Source organism: Macadamia integrifolia, chromosome 12 (genome assembly GCF_013358625.1).
Source record: "Macadamia integrifolia cultivar HAES 741 chromosome 12, SCU_Mint_v3, whole genome shotgun sequence".
NCBI classification, from domain to species: Eukaryota; Viridiplantae; Streptophyta; class Magnoliopsida; order Proteales; family Proteaceae; genus Macadamia; species Macadamia integrifolia.
Window position 1 is genome coordinate 7,060,132 of NC_056568.1, and position 20,741 is coordinate 7,080,872.

Sequence of the window (20,741 nt, forward strand, 5' to 3'; positions counted from 1 at the left end):
GTATAGCTGTCATTATCAATCTAAGCCATCCAATGGGCCCAGGATTTACCGTCAGCTAAGGCCGCAACACGGTTGCAACACATGGAAACATTTCCTTACAATAAAGTACTAGTACAGTTGTACTGTGCATCACAGCAGTGTAACCACTGGTGCATGTAGGAGAGAGAAAGAGAGAGCGCCAGACCACGTTGGTTAGGTCTATCTGTCTGCCTGTCTGTCCCTGTGTTTTCTCTGCTTATTTTATTTCCATCCCGAGCTGTAAACTGTAAACCCCTCTGCCCTCTCTCTCTCTCATATCTCTCTCTTCTACATATGATATATCCCTCAACAGGCGCTCACATATCCTTCTCAATCTCTTCTGTAACCGAAGAAGCTATTATGGACTTGGAATAGAAGAAGGAGAAGGAGAAGGTGAAGGAGAAGAATTCGAGTTAGAGTTCGCAGTGATCTGGATCATAGGAGAGAAGAGGAAAGAGGTTTAGAGTTGGGATTCGTTTGAAGTTCGGAGGAAGAAGACAATGACGATGATCAGTAACAATACTAACAACATCAACAGTATGGGACAGTTCGGTGATACGACCCTGACGAAGGTGTTCGTAGGAGGACTAGCATGGGAGACGCAGAAGGAGACCATGAGAGAACACTTCGAGAAGTACGGTGAGATCTTGGAGGCCGTCATCATCTCCGACAAGGTTACTGGTCGGTCCAAAGGCTATGGATTCGTAAGTCTCCCTTAGAAAGCATCGATCAGATCTGTTAATTTTTAATGGCGGAAGAGATATGATCTTTATTTTTTTTTCTTCTCATTTTCGTTTCTGTAGGTGACGTTCAAGGAAGCTGAAGCGGCGAAAAAGGCTTGCGAGGATGCGACGCCGGTAATCAATGGCCGCCGTGCCAACTGCAACCTCGCCTCTCTTGGAGCTCGCCGCCCCAGATCCAACTCTTCTTCCTCCACTCCTCAAGCCCAAGGTGCTCGTCTGGAACCACAGCCGCAGCAACAACAAGGTATCTTCTCTTCCTTTTTTTTTTTTTCACACTTCGTCTTCCAGGATTATTGTTATTTACCGAAATGCCATTTCTTTAATGACAATGATGTAGGATCTAACGCTGGACCGAGATCCACGTCATCAGCCCCTGCAACTCCAGTGCAGTGGTACTACCCGGCGAGGACCCCGGCTTCCCCCTACCCACATCACCATCAACTTAACCATCACGCCGTTCCTTTCTACGGGTAAGTTGTGAAAAGGATGCTATGGGGTCCCATTCTTTCTTTTGCTCGACTTGATTTGGTTCGAATGATTGGAAAATCTATTCCCTCCTTCAGGTATTCTCCCGCCTACATCGCCGCTGATTTTGGTTACAATCCGGTAAGAAAATCCAACACTATGGCACGGGATGGGACCCATTGGATGATTGACGGTCCAGATGGTTCTTGCAGTTTTTCTTTTTTTTTTGTAAATTTTTTTATTTTAGATTGGTGCTTAGGTTAATCTTGCTGATGTGGCTAAAACGATGAATGATGCGCAGAAACTAAGCTATACGGGTGGTTCGTACGTGAACGGGGGTCACTTCACGCCGCAGGTGTACCCGGGAGGACAAGGGATGCTGAACGCCGCCAATACAGTAATGCCGGTGTACCCTTACTACCACTTCCATCAATCCCAGCCACTACATGCTCACATGTTCCCTCCAACAAGTGCGGGCCCAATCACTACCGTCCCTACTCTCATCTCCAAGCCTCCAGCCATGGCTCCTAACGCAGGTACTCACCCTATAGCCATGCTTTGCCGTCGTACCAAATCAAGCCCTTTCGATTTCCCAAAATGCCCTTCTGACGCTCTAACCGGAGTGTCAGACACCAGCACATGTCGTGTTAAGGGTTGTTTGGACGCGAGAGTGACAAAACTCCATATCGGTGGCTTTAGGGTTTGTTTGGTTGGTAAGAAAAGAAAATAATAAACATATACTTTTTTTCTTCTTTTCTATCGATTTCTTATCAACCAAACATAACCAGATCAGGTCAGGTCAGTAAATTAAATTCAATGATGTAACTAATATGCAAGCAGTTTGTTTGGCTGTGGAGTAGGTACAGGGAAGCAAGGGAAAGTATGAGAAAAGGATGTTCAAAATTTTTAAATGAAAGTTATAAATAACAAAAACTGAAGAAAGGAGGCTGGTGATGCTGTTGCTGAAGAATCAAGACAACTATATTATTGTTCCCTGATATGGGATTCCTCTCTCTCTCTCTCTCTCTCTCTCTCTCTCTCTATCTCTTCATTATTATTTTTTTCTTTCCATCCTATAAGAGTCCTTGTTTAGGGTTTTGATATGATTCTTTCATTCTCTCTAACTGCTGTATCTCACCTAAAGATGCAACCTCCTCAAGATAAGAAAAATGTAACAGAAGATCATATCTGTTTACCTCTATATTTTATGGTAAGCATGTACTGGTTTCGTTCAAACTTTTGCATAGAACCTCCCCCCTTCGAATAAGGAATTTATTTATCTTTCTCTCTCTCTCTCTCTAACTCAAGGAAATCCATGAATATCTTTTTTTTTTTTTTTTTTTTTTTTTTTTTTTAATATTAGAGAAATCACGTTCTAAACTCTTTTATCTATTAATTTTTTGGGTTAATTAATTGATTAAATGAAAGCGAATTAGATCTTCTGATGGGGATATCAATATAACATGGAAAAGTTACTGGGCCACCATGAATGCTTCAAGAGATTTACGAGGTCCCAGGCACGTATACTACCATGACTTCTTTCGATATGGATTTAAAAAAAATATATAATAATTATAATTAATCTAAATCATACTGTGCCGTCGTGAATGATGATGGCCCGTTTTAATTAATGAAGTCTAGCCATATCGGTTCTGTTGGGTAACGTGGTTAGAGCATGCTATAGTTTATATTCAATCAATCTGAACAACAATTCAATAAGAACGGTAAGAGAACTCACCTAGCCGTTCCCATATGACTGATATGGGATTGTAACATAATATATACCATTTAGATAGAGTGAGATGAATGGTCGGGCCATAGCTATTTTCCATCTTCCTTCTGTTGACAATTGCTTAATGTTCTGTGAAGTAAGGTTCTCAAAATTTTGTTATTTGAAGGGTTGTCTCATATAAATTGCAAAGCAAGTGGACAAGGGATCTATCTACCTTAAAAAATAAAAAATCCTCCTTCAAGCGTTGGTTCTTGTAGGGTTCTGAAAATACCGTACACAAATGGCCCACAGATATTAATCTCTTAGATTGGCTATGCAGTTTGAGGTTACTAAAACCGATCTATACTAGGACATCAGTGACAAGGATTCTATATGATCGGAAGGATGGACACAACAATATCTCTCAAACGGATTTTTTTAATTTCTTCTAGGGAGATAAGGATAATCCTGATAAGATTCACTGGGCGTCAAAGATAAGGTGGACTTGAATTTCGTGATCCTGATTCGACGTGGGCTCAATTTATGAAATCAATGAACATTTTTTGTCCATCGTGGGCATGGCACAATATCATTGAGGGGAAGAAGGTTCTCAAAGAAGGTTTGTTATGGAAGGTTGGAAGGGGAGACAGAATTCACACATGGAAGATAATTGGATTTTAACTTTACCTAATTTTAAAATTCAGCTAACACTACCAGCTTGAGAACTTAGATGAGCATATGGGCAATTTATTTCACCTATCTAAAGCAGTGGCAATTGTACAGATTCCTTTATCTTTGTTCCCACAAGAAGATTGCATGGTGTGGAGAGCTGCGAAGGATGGTCGTTTCTTAGTTAAGTCAACCTACCATCTTCAGCGTAATCAACGGATAGGGATGGATGCTTCACATCAATCTTAATCTCAAGTCATTAATGCTCTTATATCACAGGAACGAGCACTAATGTCCCTTTATCTATTAGCCTATCACTTTCTTGAATGCAGCTTCCAAATAGTTTCTAATATGTTCTCTAGGGAGATTAACACAGTACCCAATGCCGTTGACATGTATGACAATTTGACCAAACTCCATTCCGTGGTTGCCTGAGCCTTGTGACCTAACAACCACGAGTAACATCCCCTTTTGATGCTCCCATTGGTTTGGCATGGGAAATTCCATCTTATACCGGCAGCGTATCAATCCCCTGCCCATAATTTTTTACACCCCAGCTGTTAAATGAGTCAGAGTGCCCCAAGACACTTTGGAGTCATAAAGATGCTTTCAGTCAAGTTTTCCTGTGATCTTAGCAATTCATTCAAGTTTCTTGTGACCTTTCTTATCTATCTATGCCTCTAGGGTTCAAAACCCTAATTTGCTAAAGAACAAGAAGATGGAGGAAAGAGTGAGCCAGACAAAATCACAAGCAACTTGTAACAAGGCTCCCACAATTTCACTTGCTGTCTCTCACCCCAAAACTGCTTATTTATAGCTCAAAAACCCTAATCTACTACAAAAGAGTCTACATGCTAAGTGGTAAAATCCTATTAGGTGATCTGCCTAGGTTGTGTGCTATGAGTAACTCAAAACATGACAAGAGAATGGAATAAATTACCGTAAAAAATCTTAATATGTTTGTCTCAACCATTAATTGAACATAAAATTTCTACAAAATACTTTTAAATATAGTTATAACATTTTAAAATGCTTTTGTAAACTATTTACAAAATTTCCACCAGGCTTAAATTTCGTCCAATCACAAATGAATCTCTTTCCTATTCATTTTGTGCCACAGTTTTTATTCCATGTAGTTCCTTAACTCTTTTAATCTCTCCGACCTCCAAGACAGATTGTTAGCAAGAGCATGGTGTTTGTTATTGGTCATAAGTCAAATCCTTCATACCATGGTGTCCCAGCCGCGTGCTACCACACAGATTCTATGGAACTTGTTTGAGCTGTTCGAGACCCTCTCAGCTCCAGTCCTGCACTCATGCTCCCATTACAGCTCCACGCGATGATTCTCAAAATGTTGCAGGTGTTCTCTTCCTGTGCAGTGTTCTAAACTCCCAAAGAAAGGGAGAGGACAGGCATGCCATGTAGCCAATGGGGCCATCTCATTGCCATCACCTGGGTTCCAGACTATGGAACCACTCACTGTGTAAACTCATGAGCTTTCTTCAATGAAATCTGGAATTTTTGGCACCTCCCCACCCCTCTCCCCCACCACCCCCACCACCCCAAAAAAAAAAAAAAATGAAGAGAAAAAAGAGAGAGAAGAGAGAGAACCTCCTGATGTAAATGCCCTTGTGATCAAATCTAAGAAACTGTAATGGTGATTCTCTTGCCTCACATGCATCTTCCTAATCATTAGTCTCCTCCACACAAAAAATGATTTAGTCAATTAAAAAAATGAAAAAGACTCTCTCTCTCTCTCAACTGATATTCCTTCTGCAGACAATATCATTATTTCTATCAACCCATTTTTCATTGGCTTCAAGTTGCTTACTTTGACGGTGAGGGCAGATATACATACCATGTATTGTTAAAATTGACAAAGCCTGAAAAGCTTCCTCCATTACATCAGCACCAGGTATGAGAAGATACCAGAAGTAATAATAGTAGACATAGATCTTCAAGATCTTCAAAAGTAAGAGCTTGATGAAAGACTACCAAGTCACACCCTAGCCTTTTCTCATCATCCCATCACTTTATGATTCATAGAGAATTTCCAAAATTAGGGAAGAAAAGTGTAACATATGATCAACTCAAAGTCAGTTGCAAACAAGGAACTTCCTAGAATCTAGTGTAAAATGCTCAAGAACCTTTCATGAGTAAAAAACACATATTGAACAATGAATGAATGCAAATCATATTGAAGGAAAAACAAGAAATATACTGACCAAGCATAGGAGCCATCATCAGAATATCATCCTCTTCTTCCCACATCCAATGGTTCCGCTAATTTTGTAAGACATGGTAGAGAGCATTATAGTTGTATTCCAATTTATTACTTGGGTGCTGTAGTACATGTTCATTCTAGACAGACGGCCTAGGAATTTGAATGAGATAAACCTAGACTGACTATGGATGGTATTGCTGTGTTTAGTTCCTAGCAGAATTTATGTATGGCATGCACTCCCACTGACTCGAATCACCCAAAATATTGTGTTACAACTAGTAAAAGCCGACAAGAACTTTATGGAATAACTCACAACTATTACAACTTAAAAAAAGTGAGGAGGAAAAAAGAAAAAGGTGCATACTTACAACCTATACATGTTTTAGCTAATGTTGCACTCCCTGGAATTTCCAGTAATACCTTCCTCAGAAGAAGCATCGCCATCCGACAATCCTAAAACATAAGCCACTCCACCCTCATCTTCTTCATCGCTCTCAAGATCAGCCCCAGGGAACCTCCTTTCAAAGTAAGCCAAAGTTTGCCTTCTCTGCAGCCTCAATACATGCATTATAACATCAGGAGTAAGTGTAATCCGAGAACGGTCCTCTCTGCCTTGTCTGTTAGACTCCATTATCTATTCAAGAAGAGGAGAAAAGATCAGAAAACTTGGGAGCTGGAAGCATTTGGAAATGGGACTGCAATTTGAATTTAAGGACATACCTCAGCCGCATTTCCAGGCAATGGAATAGAATTTGAGGCGATTGGAGCCCAGAGCTTTACATTCTTTTCTATTCCACTGGTAGCTAGAACAGGAACATGTGGATGGGGCTCAAGATGGTTCACTATGTGCCGATCACCTTCCATTAAACGCAATAATTCACCTCCCTTCTTCCTCCAGATGAAAATATGACCACAATCAGACCCACTCAAAACATACTCGTCATTAGGGCCAAAGAAACTCACTCCTTTAACTGTTTGTGAATTCCTATGTCCTTTGTAGACCTGTGGTTCATCCAGTTTCCCCAAATCTTCAGTTGGGATAGACGACGGATCGGGACCCATGCCCATGTTCTTTTGAAACAGGTAGACAAGTTCATCATTGTATGATACAAGCAGCTCACTCTTGTTAGAATAAGCCAATGCAGTGATGTGAACATTTTCAGAGTTGATCAAGTGACGGGGACAGAATGTATTTACTGGCCTATCTGCATTACTTGAGGAATCCAGTTGGCAGTTCCTTATGTCATAAACACGAGCATATTCATTGGATCCTCCCACAGCAAAATAGTTAGGATTTCGTGGGTCAATCACAATTGAGTTCAACCTTATGCTTCTGTTAGTCTTATTGGTTTGTGGGAATGGAGAGCAACATAAAAGCTTGGTAGCACAATGAGTTCGTAGGTCAAACTGCAAAAGTAAAATTTAACGTTCTAAAATTCTAAACCAACCATGAACCGTTTCAAAAAAGATGGATTCAATTGGAAGTGGTATTATAAAAGAGCCATACATGCTGTATGAAACCATCCTCGCCACAGCTGTAAAAAATGTGGGGACTCCCTGGCTCTACAGCAAGCTTGTATATACGTCCCTGGTGCTTCCCCAAACATTTTGTATCAACCTTGCCATTCTCTAGGACCTGGCCCAGCCTGACCTGAAATGCAACGAATATGCTCACACATTTGGTAATGTAGAAGCAGGTTAGCTAGTATCTAGGGGAATGAGGATCAAAGACAGGTTATGCTATATAACAAACTTGTTAGAGCAAAAACCAAGAAACATGAAGAAATAAGCAGATTAAAGCATAGATTACATAGAGATTTAATGTGGTTTTCACACCAATATAATGTGCTACATCCACGGACGAAGCTGAAGATGATTCACTATACAATGGAAGAAAAGATACAACGGAGATCTCTCAAGAACACCAATAGTTACAACAAGAACTCTTACCCAGAAACCCTGACTCGAAAAATCCCCAAATCACTCTGTTTTCTCTTACTTGTTCAACAAGACAATAAAGCAAATAAATACTCCTCCAATTCGGATCGATTCATCGAGTCGCCCATTGCTACCATCACAAGCCTCACAAAATTTCCCATTCGGGTTGCCACAAAAAAATGTTGGAGCGGGGCAATCTTCAAAACAGGTACAAGAATTCGAGACACACATAACAAAACTCTAACTTCACCATTGAAGGAACAGAGAATCCCCTACAGTGTAGATCTTACAAAAGGAATCTGGCATACATAAATTTTTATATATGGTCAGATTAGGGGGGTAGTTTAACAAAGTGCCCTAAGCATGATCATATTTCTCACTTTCCCTCAAGCTATGCTCTTGGATATTAAAAATAAAGGAATAATGTCTATGCATGAAAACCTTGTTGCCATATTTTAGTTACAATATCAGAATAAAACTTAACAAGCCTAGATTGACGAGCTAGTTGATGCATAGATGTCTGAGTTTTACAGGCTCGACTCTTTTTCAAAAACGAAAAAAGAGGAATAAAGAAAAAAAGAAAGGTGCTAAAAGAAAAGAAAAGAAAGAAATCCCAATTCATTGTGCAAACAAATTGTGAGGCAGTTCCTAGCCGACTAAAATTATCAAATAGGGAAGTGCATTCACCATTCTCCACACCAATATAGACATATACCTGGCCATCACCTGCGGAGGTTATTATTGTTCTATCATCTGTAAAAGGCATAATTCTAGTCTGGAATATGTTGTCTGAATGGCCAGAAGAGTACTTGAACTTTTTAGTTTTGGCTGCCCAGTTCCAAAATATTACATGTTTGTCATCCGAGCCTGACACTAGAAGGTCACCAGCAGAGTTGAATTGCACAGAATTTACACAACCTCCATGACCCTCTAGCTTCCCGTAAAGCTGAACCCGTTTCACCAGAGCCTGTTCCAGAGATTAAGACTAAATAAGATAACTAAGCAAATCCCCAAAGACCTAATTATTTAGATACAGATGAGGAAAACATAGGGTTTAAAAATTTGCATTCTTAATCAGATGCAACAAATAATAAAAGGAAAAAAGAATCGAAATTATTATAGAAAAGACTATCCAAGACGAATTCTTTCATTTTAATCCAAAACTTTTTTTGTGGATGGAACGAATTTTCTGAAATAGGTATTTGAATTTGGGACTGAAAGACTTCACAAGAACATTCTTCACCTAACCAGCGCCGCAAAAGCAGTAAACATCTTCCGTTTTAAGTGTTAAAAAACATTCCAAAAGAAACCCAGAATTCCACATGCCATATACGAGATCAGTCATCAACAAACGGAAAATTCAGACTTGGAACTCTGCGCTATCTAAAGCTTCACACTAATTGAACAAAACTTCAACATCCAGCTATGATCCCCAGCATCAAATTCGATTCTTGGAAATCAAAAGGAAAGAAACTATGAAGAAAGAGAGAGAGAGAAAAGGATCAAACCTCTGAACCACCGATTCGATAAGCAAAGCTTCTAGGTTGGGATAAACCAATCTCCCTCCGCCTAATCTCCGCAAACCCACTTCGAGATACTTTAGAACTAGCCTCCATTTTTGCCGGTATCAGAAACCCTTTACTGTCTCAGTTTCAGAACCTCTGCAACAAAATCCTGTACGGTTTTTTATATCTGAAAAGGAGAGACGAGATCGAATCCTCAACCTTCAGGTAATCGATGATGGGAGAGACGATATAGAACCGACATCACCTTTGGTTGCTGATAGTGGCACCCAATAGACTTATTTTAAAGGAATTTTCTCCTATATATTTTATAGAAAAGGAATTTTCCATATAGTTACATAGCTGACTCTATGCAAGAGTCCATCTACGGCAACTTGACCTCATTCCACTCTTTGGCTTCATATGTTCTCCATCTAAATTTTTATATTGTTTACGTGGCTTCGAAGAATAAAAATAGAGAAAAAAATTTCATCCATTTGCGTTTTCCACGTTTAGACACATAGGGAGTGGGGGTGAAGGAGATGCTCCTGCCTCCACCTAACTTCCTTTAAACGCAAATGAATAATATTCTTTTTTTCATAAATTCATCTTTCTTAGCTTTTTTTTGTATCCTATCTCCGTAGCATGTGAACTATTTATAATTCTTTGTACGAATTGATGCTCTTTCTCTTGCTTCCATTGTTTTTACATTTGTCTCACTATGAGAATGTCTAGATCTCTTTTAAGAATCGATCGATTTAAGTAAAATTTTCAGTTGTTTTAATTAAAATTAATGAATTCCATATTTCTTTAATTGTTCCTTATTGGTCTATCATTGACCTGATCTCAGTTTTTCATATATAAAAAGGAAAAAATTGTAAACCTATATTGAATTTTATCAATTTTTTTTTTCTCGATTTCGATTCAAAACAACTGACTTCCTTCTATTTTATTGATCAATCTGATTGATTTCGATCTTTTATTGAACTCTAGAAATCAAAACTAATACCAAACCAATAAAGAGTGCGATCAATTTCGATCTATTCAATCAAGCTGGTCTCATTTTTTACACCCTTGGATTTTTTTACCATTCTTACTCATATTGTAACAGTTTTAACGAGAAAGGATCAGTTGCTCGATCATACGATCACATGATCGTACATTTCAGCATTCAACATTCATCCATTTTACTTTCAAATATACCACTCTTCACATGTGTAATGACAGTGAGTGGGATAAGTGTTGGATGCTGACTTGTACAACTAGGTGATCGTATGAACAACAGATTCAAATTCAGTTTTAAACCCTTTCTCCATCCTTTTTAAATATCGATATATACCGAATTTGCATATATTTTTATTAAAAATTCGATTTTTAGATAAATTTACCTTCACTACAAACTGTTACACAAATACAAGATCGATCAAGTATTGATATCAGTCTTAACCATTAATCAATACCCATACGATTGAACTGATAGCATATTTTCAAGCCATGCCTCCAACCATTAACTACCAACCCTTATGTGAAGGACCAGAGTGATCCTTAGTAGTGCAGTTGTTTTTTGATAACATTCTTAGTGGGTGCAGTAGTTATGAAATCTATTTATGATTCTACTGTATGCGTTTGAAACACAAGTTATAACTTGTATGGTTCTAAGTATCGGTATCAGATTTGCATATTGATATGGTATATATCATATTACTAGAATTCAATACCGATTTGAAATCAATTTCTTTCATTGCATGTTTAAATCAAGGTAGTTCTAGTATGGTTCTGAGTATTGGTGTTCATATTCACGTATCAATATCACCAGAATTCGATATTGATGTGATACCGATACGAATTGAATGCAATGGCTAAAAAGTGGATCGTTTGTAAATTATGTTTGATCTGACCTGATGTCAGCTGATCCATGTTAGTATCGTATTTATATCTATTGAGACCGATATCGATTCTTATAACCTTGGTAGGCGTATCACTTTATTTTGTTCATCAAAATATAGGGTCCATTATCCTTTTTTTTTTTTGGTAAAATAGGGTCCACTATCAAAGGATATGGACTTAGTTGTCTTTCTAGGAAGGCCTACAATCATATATTTTCTACAAGCAATGACCCGTGTGTTTTACGGGGAAATTAGAAAGTTAGTAACATAAATTTAAGGGAGAGGGTTCTTTATAAGGCAGTATGGTAAAAACAGATCAATAATTCACGAAAACATCAATAATGGTGAAATTTCTATTTTTTATGATGAGTAGGGCAGTCATTTGAGGAAGACCTAGGCTGACCGTCCGCTACTGAATAGAGGAAAAAAATGGGAGAATTTTCCTATTTCAATTATCTTTGGAAAAAAAGTCTTGGACCTACACCCCCAGACAGTTTCTACAAGCAATGACCATGGGAAAATTAGAAAGTTAGAAACATAAATTTAACTATTATGATGTGAAATTATGTGTTGTTTAATGTCATAATTACAATGTTTACATAAAAAATATTTGTCATAATTACAATTGAGTATATGTTTAAATATGTTTTTAAAAAAAATAAAATACCATCAAATATGCTTTAGATGTTTCACCAAAAATAGTGGAAACCAATGTCTCTTAAACATGGCAATGTGAGAATCACTTCATCCACAAGATCTGACCCTTTGATTGAAGTGGAGAAGGGTATTATACATCTTCAACAATAGACATCACTTCATTTACTTTTTCTAAAGTTCAATCATAACATCAAATCACCACTTCTCTCTTCATTTACGGAAAAGAGAAACTAAATCTGAATTAGTACATTTCTATGAAGTTGTTCGAGCTATAAAGCCTATTAAAAAGTGAACAGATAAAAAAGGAAGCTGATTTGCTAGTCTTAAGTTTGATCATGACTCTCCCTGTTTAGATCCAAACAAAGTCATAAAAATCACATTAGATGGTGGTAGTTGTAGCCCCCATTCTAAAGCTACGATGATGTGTTATTAGTAGAATGAATTATGTTCTATTTGTTGTGTTAAAGTTAAGCACCAGATCTAGTCCACATACTTAAAAGACATAACATTCTCAGGGGCATGTCACAAGTCACAACCAGGTAATTTGCCACAAATCTAAGTACTTTTTTTCTTCAATGATTTAGTCAAAAGTTATTAAACCCTATTTTTAATTGGAGTGGTCCCATTCATATAATTTACTGTTCAGTGCAAAATTAAAACCCCCATAAAAGGCATACAACCAAAAATAAATCAATTATGGGAATCGGGTTACCCAAAAAAACACTATCGTGGAGGAAGAATCTACACATGAGATCTATGATAGTGCAGAGAATGATACCATCCATATGGAGCATATAATAAGAACAGAAAATCGTGCTAGTGTGGACCTTAAACACATTATGTGAGAGGACACATGTTGAAATCTGCACTCTGAGCGTCGAGCTTTTTTTCTCCATAAATTATAAAGAAAACCTTTGAAAAATAGAATATATAATGAGAACTTGGATGTTCAGTCTGGACTTTGGATCTTATTCTCTGGTCCTTTGAAGAGAAATGTTACATAAGAACCCATCTGAAATCTTACATCAGTAATTAAGGAGAAAATTTTCCAATAATTAAAACTAAAAAATTAAGAAAAGTAAATAGTGAAACATAAGCAAAACAAGAGGTGGGCGCCCGGGTGGGGGGGTGGGGGAATGAAGATATCAATTAATAAATTATCCATCAGTTTCAATACAAAAATGCTAATGTAATGGTGACTGTGATAGCACAGTCCAATCAATTGTCAAATAAGTTTATTTTATTTATCTCCCCCATTTTATGGTATTTTCGATGCCCGCAATCCTAAAGTGTGATAATTATTTGAGCTAAAACTCAGTAGCATCTGTGGGAAAATTGGAGCTAAAACTCATATAATGCTTAAAATAAGCTCTATTCATATCTTCTACATTAAGATTCAAAGGCCAAAAACATCCTTCACATAAAAAAAAAAAAAAAAAAAAAAAAAGAGCTCAAAATGTCTAGAAAATTCAAGTATCCTCTAATTGCTTGAAGTCATCAACAATGAACTAAGGATTTTTTAAACAAATAGGAGACCATCATAACCAAAAACTGATAGGTTGGGGGGGGGGAGGGGGGATCACTATTATGGAGCACCTTTTTTTTCTCTTAAGAAAAAAAAAAGTTTATTATCTCATCTCTCTTCTCAAATTCATTTTTAATTATTCTTTCTTTTTTCTTTTTCTTTTCCGGACTATCCACCTGCATTTAAAATTCTAATCTATTTCCACATATAATAGACTTTCCATGCTCCTATACTAATGGCTTGGTACATAATAAAATTATAGGAAAGCAACAAAAAATGAATCACCACCATGGATTTAGTTATCGGTATCGGTATTAGCATTGGCATGCCAATACCAACCTGGATCAGATTGTATCAGTCAATTTTGCTACTTTTTTTTACTATTGTACCTAAATTAATACGGATACCCGATCTAGATTAGTCAGTATTAGTTTCAGTCGACATTGATACGATACAACTGATCTAATACCAATACTTAGAACCATGATCACCATATTTGATTTCTTCATCCATCGATATAGATTTGAAATGGAAATCTATTATCACCTAAAATGGGTTATGATTTATAGATTACCTACTCAATCTTTCATTTAATCAAATGAGAAATGTTTTGTGTGGAAGAATGTGGTACCTACACGAGCATGAGAACCAATGAGAATGCATAAGGAAGCATCCACAGAGGGGCTATTTTTCATTTCATAAAGGATGAACTGATCATTTCATGCCCCCATGTGTGCTGGAGTCACACTCCCTCATAGTAAACGTTTTTTCTTAATCGAATTACCCAAATAAAGATGTGCATTACCGAAATGACTTAAACAGTGCTCATTCCAAGGCAGCCCCTCACCGTAACAATTCTGAGAGAGTGAGAATTATAACACTGGTGTGGTGCACTAGATTAACAGTTCCTTCGGACATTTTTGCTACGATACAAGTTTGTCTATGAAGAGCGGATCTAATTGTATTTTTTGAAATTCATCAAACCATTGAAAAATATGCCATTAACATTATCTATCATAGACGACTAAGGCCCTTTTTGGTATCATTTTTCTTTTTTATTTTTATCTATTTAACAAAAATCATTTTTATCAAAACATAAACATGGTTTGATAACTAATTGATAAAAATGAATTTTTTTTTTCTGCGAAATAGTTTGGTATCTGTATGTGCAAAATAGTTTTTTAAAGAAATGAGTAAAAAAATTCCCTTCACCCATCTTTTTTATAACTCTCTTTCTCCACTTTAGACTAAAAAAGAGGGGGCAAAGGGCTTGAATTTCTAATTACAAAACAAATGACTATTTTACCCATTCATAATGAGCCTTTACACACATGCTCATTAAAGCCCAGCAAAAAAATAACTGAAAATCATTTTTTACCAAAACACATAAATGACTCTTGATCTCTTTTTGGTTTTTTTGTTTTACCAATTTTTTTTTAAATAGAAACAAACAGCATTAATGTTACCAAATGCAGCAAAAACCATTTTTGTGAACAAAAATAAAAAAGAAAAATGACACCAAAGAGGGCCTAAGATGCAAAAGTTCACTGGAAATAAAGTAATCAGCTCATCACGGGCTTTATTTTACAAAAAATAAGAGTTTAAACATGTAAGAATGTGATGATACAAAAGTTCCCTTCCATGTGGGAAGAAGCAAACACTCAAAAGAGAACTCTCTATGAGGGCCAGTTTCTGCATGATGGACACCAACTCTGAATATTTTCAAAAATCAGCTTCTCTGCAGAAGTGACATACAGGAAATGTTGGGAGTATCAGGAATTCCAAGCTCCTCTTTACAAAAATGAAATCTAACGCCTCTTTTGATAGGGGGATCGGAGAAGAAAAAGGGGGGGGGGTGTTGAGTATAAAAAAGGTAAAATAAATTTACAGGAGCTCAATTATAGATTACCGACTTCCTATCGTAGAATGATATTTTTCTATACCCAAAATCTCCCAAACAATTTGTGTATAAATATACACTAAGTGGAGCCGCGAATCACACAGCAAAGTGGTCATCCTCTGCAGTTTGCATCAGATTCTTTCCTATCGACCCAGCAAAATCTGTTCACTGTGATTGTTGGATCTCGATTTCATCTTCACACTTCCTTTTCAAGTTAATGAAAAACAACATTATGGTTTCCTCCAAGGAAATTAGAGAGGATCAATCTTCCTCCTCTGGCAAGGACGCAAATGAGAAGGGTCTGAACTTGTAGCCATCACCAAAATAGAACTTGTTCATGAATTCCACCCAATGAAGACGCAAAGCATGGAGGAAAGCACTGAGAGTTTCCATCATGAGTAATATGAAGGCAGTGGCAAATGCAAAAACTGCTAGCCCTGCCAGTCTGATGAATATATTATCAAACCTGCCAAAATAATCGGCATTTGTAACAGTAAGTATCAAATTGCAGCAGTTCATGAATATCCAAAATCAATACACGACTGATATGTGCATGCACCTATCACATGCATGTGCAACTCTAAATGGAACCCAGGGGAATTTTCTAGATTAATGTGCTTGTTTTAGTTATCAAATATATCAATTCTACTTCGGAAACCTTAAGGTTGCAGTCCTGATATCTTCATATTATCCCTAGGCTAATAAGCAGATTCAGTATACATTAAGTTGACAATGGAATGCGCAAGTTCCCCACTCCTAGTGGAACAACATGTCATTTAAGCACACCAGCCACAGCCACACACTTTGAAACCCTGCCCTATAACCCACTGAAAAATATTTCTAGCACTGGTTCGGTTTTTAGCGAAAGGTGGAAATACAAATTCGCCATCTTACAATCCATGTTCCATGCACCAATTGGAGAAACAAACAAAAAATTGGGAGGAAGATACCAAAAATTTGAGTTAGAACTCACCCCCATGCAAGCAGGAGGACTCTCTCATAGAAGACAGTTGATAACTCTGAGTGGGCTAAGCTGTTAGAGCAGAGCACGGTCCATCAGCCAAACAACAAAAATTTCTGAAATGGAAATGAGAAAGGACACAAGGAGCAATATTTTGATGTACCTAAGAGCCCAAAGCCGAAGGTAAGAAGCAGTATTTGAGACTGAACCTAGAACAAACTCAATGGCGTGAATCATTTGATGGATGACGACCTCACTAAAATTGAATTCCTCATGACGTTGCCGTGCAGAACCAGGTTCTGAATCCAGATCCATCTCAGATGTGCCTAGAAGCCCATATGTACGTCCTTGAAATCTCTAGAAATATTCAACAGAGAGGAAATCAGAAACAGGTTCCGGAATTATTCAGATTCTTCAGGCAAATAGTCTCAATTGCTTGTATTGTAAATGTAAAGAACATAGTTCTATAGCACATGAAGACCTCTATTTCGGGGTCACTTTGGTATCTGAGATTAATCAACATTCAGGATTAAAAGAAAATGAAATTGGTCAGCAATCAGCATAACAAAGTACCTAAACAGGCATATTACTGTTTTCAGGAATTCCTGAAATGCCTTTGATCGCAGATGAAAGCAACTGATGCAGTAGTAGACATAAGAAGATGGATTGGGCAAAATATTAAATTGTTAAGTCGTTTACATAGTTTTAAAGTTAATTGACAGAAGTATAGACAGAAAAACATAGAAAGAAAAATATTTAAACAAGCCAGAATCATATCTAGCTATTGCATTTCAATTTTCTAAGAAAATATAATTAGACTGATCATACTATGTGTTGCATTGGTAAAGCCTACAGGTATCATCCAACTATCCAAGAGGCCTTGGTTCGAATTCCACCTTCATCTTTCCCCTTCCCCACTCCCTCAGCCCCAAGTTTTACCCATCGGAAGAAATAAAAATTATAACTATCAATTATCATGAGATAATCTTATTAGGCAACCTCTAAGTCATCTCAATCTGGTACAAATTAAATACAACTTCATCTATCATCAATATGATTAAACCAACATTAAAACCTCCTACGACCAATGAAATACATCTCAAATATTTGTCCAATTCATGTATGTTGTTGGGAAATAGAAAACCAAAAGCGTACCTAAACATTCAAAGCTTTCCGTGTTGATAAATGAAAAATAAAAACATTAAATAAATCACTATTACTGAAGGTGCAAAGGAATACTAATAATAAATCAGCAAGAGAAAATTGCTAGATTCAAACATTACTTCCAAGATGCATCACATTAGTGAATCCAACATCCACATTACCTCTAAATGAATCTTCCTCAAAATCAAAGGCTTTGGAAAAAGCATCCAAGGAACAGCAACAATAGCCGAAAGCAACAACAAAATCTGTGAGCAGAAAATGACAAAATTCAGAAAACTTTGAATAAAATATCGGGATAATACTTGCACCTAGTAAATCCAATGGTAAGATTAGGAGCCAATACCTGTAATGGTCTCTGAGCCCACAACAATTGATTACCACCAAGATCATCAGTGGGGCTCAAGAACATGTAAATCATGACATGATATAGGTCTGCTTGAGACCCTGTGCACCACTTAATGACAATGAGGAGTGCAAGATACCCAAAAAGGCAGTTGAAAAAGATCATCTGTGGGACAAACTGATACCTATAAATAAATTTTTGAATCAGAAACCTCTTCTCCAATGCCTTTTGGAAGAAGACAGAAAAAAAACTTAAAAGTATTAAAGGTAAAGAAGGGGAAGAGGAAAAAAAAAAAAAAAAAAGAGGAAAATGGAGAGGACCTTATATCCAAGAAGCTGGCAAAGAATCTTGCATTGAAGTAACTTAATATGATTCCTAGGTTCATCTGAACCACACCAAACAATATAGACATCTTCATTTTAAGAGAGTTAAGGAAAGGCAGCTCTGAACGACTTCCACGCCAGCTGGGATCCACACCAAACGGGTATGTATCACGGTATTTGATCAGACCAACTGTACGTGCATCACTGATCAAAGGACATGAAATTAATTATTAACCATCCAGCAGAAAAAAACTCGAGTTTAGAAAACCCCGAAAATACTATAAAAGCATACAAATAACTCAGGTAGATCAATAAATTAAAATGCATACATGCAAGTTAATAGATACAACAAGGTGAGCGAGGAAATATACACAATAATTGGAATGTATAAAGTTCAGCATGACAGCGAAATTGCCATATTATCAAACTAAGAACAAGATCAGCTGGTAAAATAGTTGACTAAAACTTTTATGACTCAAGAGTAAGGAAAAGGCTATAGACAAATATTCTAAGTTAAGACATCATGATATGATACGAAATCCAATTAATCGCAAAAGTGAAATGAAAGATTTCTCTTACGCTCACTATGAGGCTAAGCCCCATTAAATATTATGAGGGCTCTCGCTATAGCCTGCGATTTATACAAATAAAATTACTTGCTGCTGCTGCTGCTATGTCTCTGCTGGGACTGCTGTGTGTTTGATCACAGTGAAAGGGAGTGGTGTATGATCCATTCGACTCCTTGCGGTGGGAAACCCAGGAGGATCTTCTCCAAGTGTTCTTCTTCTTCTTTTCAAGGTTGTTATTCAAGGAATCCATCCCTGCTCATCAAACCAGTTCATGCAGTTGAGACTTGGTTGGTTCACCTACCCTAGTCTACATTAAGTGGTATCAGAGCATGGCAGAGGACAACCCTATTACTGAGTTGAAGAACTCCATGGCTTCTATGATGGAGATACTATAGACAATAAGGGCTGAACAACAAACACTTGGTGCAAGGGTATTGGCTGTGGAAACCCAACAACAACAACCTAACCATGGCACTCATATACCACCTAAAGTGGAAGCCTCTATGAAATCAATTGCTCAATTGGTTAACAGGAGGCCTAACCCTAATCTGAGAGGACCACAGAGAATTCTTGTAGTGCAACCCACCTTTAAAGAGTATATGAGGGGTTACTTTGACACTGAACGTCCTACATATCGTAGACACTCAGGAGAGACTCACAAAAGGTCAAGCTTGACCTCAAAGAGTATGATGGTATGCATGACCCTCAAGTGTTTTATGAATGGATAGCTGCATTGGATAACTATTTTGATTACTATGACCTATCTGAGTAACGAAAAATCAAATAAGCTCGTGCTGAGCTAATTGAGGCTGCCCGTGATTCATGAAGGACCCATGAGCAAGAACTTGAAGACCGTGGTAGAGAACCTACTACATGAGAGGAGATAAAGCAAGAACTGTTTGACAAGTACTTGCCACGTAACTTTAAAGTTCGCATACAAGACCAATTGAACTCTCTTCGTCAGGAGTATATGACTATTGCAGAGTATATGAATAGATTTAATGCACTTTATTCTCGCATAGGCATTGGGGAGAATGAGAGGCAATTACTTTCGGTTTTGACTGGGATTGCGAGCTGAAATTAATAAGGGAATTGGTGTGGCTGATGTGTATACAGTGAGAGATTGCTTTGACAGGGCTCTTCGAGTACAGAAACTTATGGTACAGCCAGGTAAAAGGTTTGGTTCTCAAGTTGGAGAGCATGAGAAAAAATTTCCAGCACCAAACTTTACTACTATAGGGTCTATATCTCCTACATACGCCACATTCCCTCCACGTTCTGAAAAAAGGAAGACACCTATGACCAGTGGCAATAAAATGCAATGTTATCACCAGCAAGAGGTTGGGCATTATGCGAAGACTTGTCCACATCGTCAGAGAACAAATGCCGTTGCTGAAATTATAAGGGCACATGATAAGGGGCTGGTTCGATCCAATTTTCAGGTCTTCCTGACCTGTGGTTGGTGAGTTTTAAGAAATCACCAATTTCTTGTCCTGTAGTGGATGTTTGGGACTGTTATTGGGGATCGATTGGTTTATCTGCTGTTGGTTTTCTGTTGTTTCAACACTGCTGAGTATTTTATTTGGGCTGTAGAAGACCTGTAGTTACTCTTTAATATGCTACTGGTCCTATTTTCTGGTTTGGCCTGAACTACCCTATTGTGGTAATCGATAGTCTTTTGTGTCACCCTATTTCTGATCTGATTTTCTGCTATATGATTGGGCTGACAGGCATAGCTGTTTACATTTTGAAGTAAAAATAGACCACCCCATTTTAGGAAACATAAAGTACCATAAGAAGGATGATCCACCATGAGGGATGCAAGTCATGAATAAACACACTTTTTTCAGGTTTCAAATCCAAGACATTTTCCCCCTCCCCTTTCCTTGATCTGAGTGAACAGTGTTTCACACCCCCCAACCCCCCCCCTCTCTTAAAAATGGTAAAGCCGAAATAACAGAAAGGACTATGAGATGGATAGAGAAATTACTCCAACATCTCCTCTCCATACAAGCTGAGAGGTGATAATGGATATGGATTTTCAGTTCCTCACCTTCTAAATCAGCAAAACCTGTTCCTAGAATTTATGAAACAAAGATTATTCCAACTTACAAGAAGAATTTAATTGATGTCAAACTCCTCA

The 20,741-nt window shown here is 37.5% G+C and overlaps 3 protein-coding genes across 4 annotated transcripts in view; 1 reads left to right on the top strand and 2 right to left on the bottom strand.

Annotated features, from left to right (window-relative positions):
* The first annotated feature begins 253 nt into the window (after nt 1-253).
* Nucleotides 254-2,462, top strand: LOC122057406 (probable RNA-binding protein ARP1). Of its 2 annotated transcripts, none has more exons than XM_042619486.1 (6): nt 254-722; nt 822-1,005; nt 1,099-1,231; nt 1,325-1,367; nt 1,528-1,762; nt 2,087-2,462. In XM_042619486.1, the coding sequence occupies exons 1-6, from the start codon at nt 519-521 to the stop codon at nt 2,110-2,112; spliced, it is 825 nt and encodes a 274-aa protein (XP_042475420.1). In that variant the 5' UTR covers nt 254-518; the 3' UTR covers nt 2,113-2,462. The 2 variants fall into 2 exon arrangements, with proteins under 2 accessions (XP_042475420.1, XP_042475422.1); XM_042619488.1 differs by having other exon boundaries at nt 255-722; nt 2,067-2,462.
* Nucleotides 2,463-5,910: 3,448 nt separating this feature from the next.
* LOC122058249 (DDB1- and CUL4-associated factor 8) lies at nt 5,911-9,658 on the bottom strand. The gene is made up of 5 exons (XM_042620849.1): nt 9,277-9,658; nt 8,484-8,735; nt 7,338-7,481; nt 6,551-7,237; nt 5,911-6,464 (listed from the first exon to the last, which is right to left on the bottom strand). The coding sequence occupies exons 1-5, from the start codon at nt 9,382-9,384 to the stop codon at nt 6,213-6,215; spliced, it is 1,443 nt and encodes a 480-aa protein (XP_042476783.1). The 5' UTR covers nt 9,385-9,658; the 3' UTR covers nt 5,911-6,212.
* Nucleotides 9,659-14,892: 5,234 nt separating this feature from the next.
* Nucleotides 14,893-20,741, bottom strand: part of LOC122058156 (V-type proton ATPase subunit a1-like) — a 67,238-nt gene continuing 61,389 nt past the window's right edge. The window contains exons 13-18 of the mRNA XM_042620675.1: nt 18,027-18,233; nt 17,707-17,890; nt 17,525-17,608; nt 16,363-16,556; nt 16,212-16,271; nt 14,893-15,704 (exon numbers count right to left, since the gene is read on the bottom strand). Coding sequence (XP_042476609.1) covers nt 15,500-15,704; nt 16,212-16,271; nt 16,363-16,556; nt 17,525-17,608; nt 17,707-17,890; nt 18,027-18,233 — 934 coding nt within the window. The 3' untranslated portion in view covers nt 14,893-15,499. The remainder of the gene's footprint in view (nt 15,705-16,211; nt 16,272-16,362; nt 16,557-17,524; nt 17,609-17,706; nt 17,891-18,026; nt 18,234-20,741) is intronic.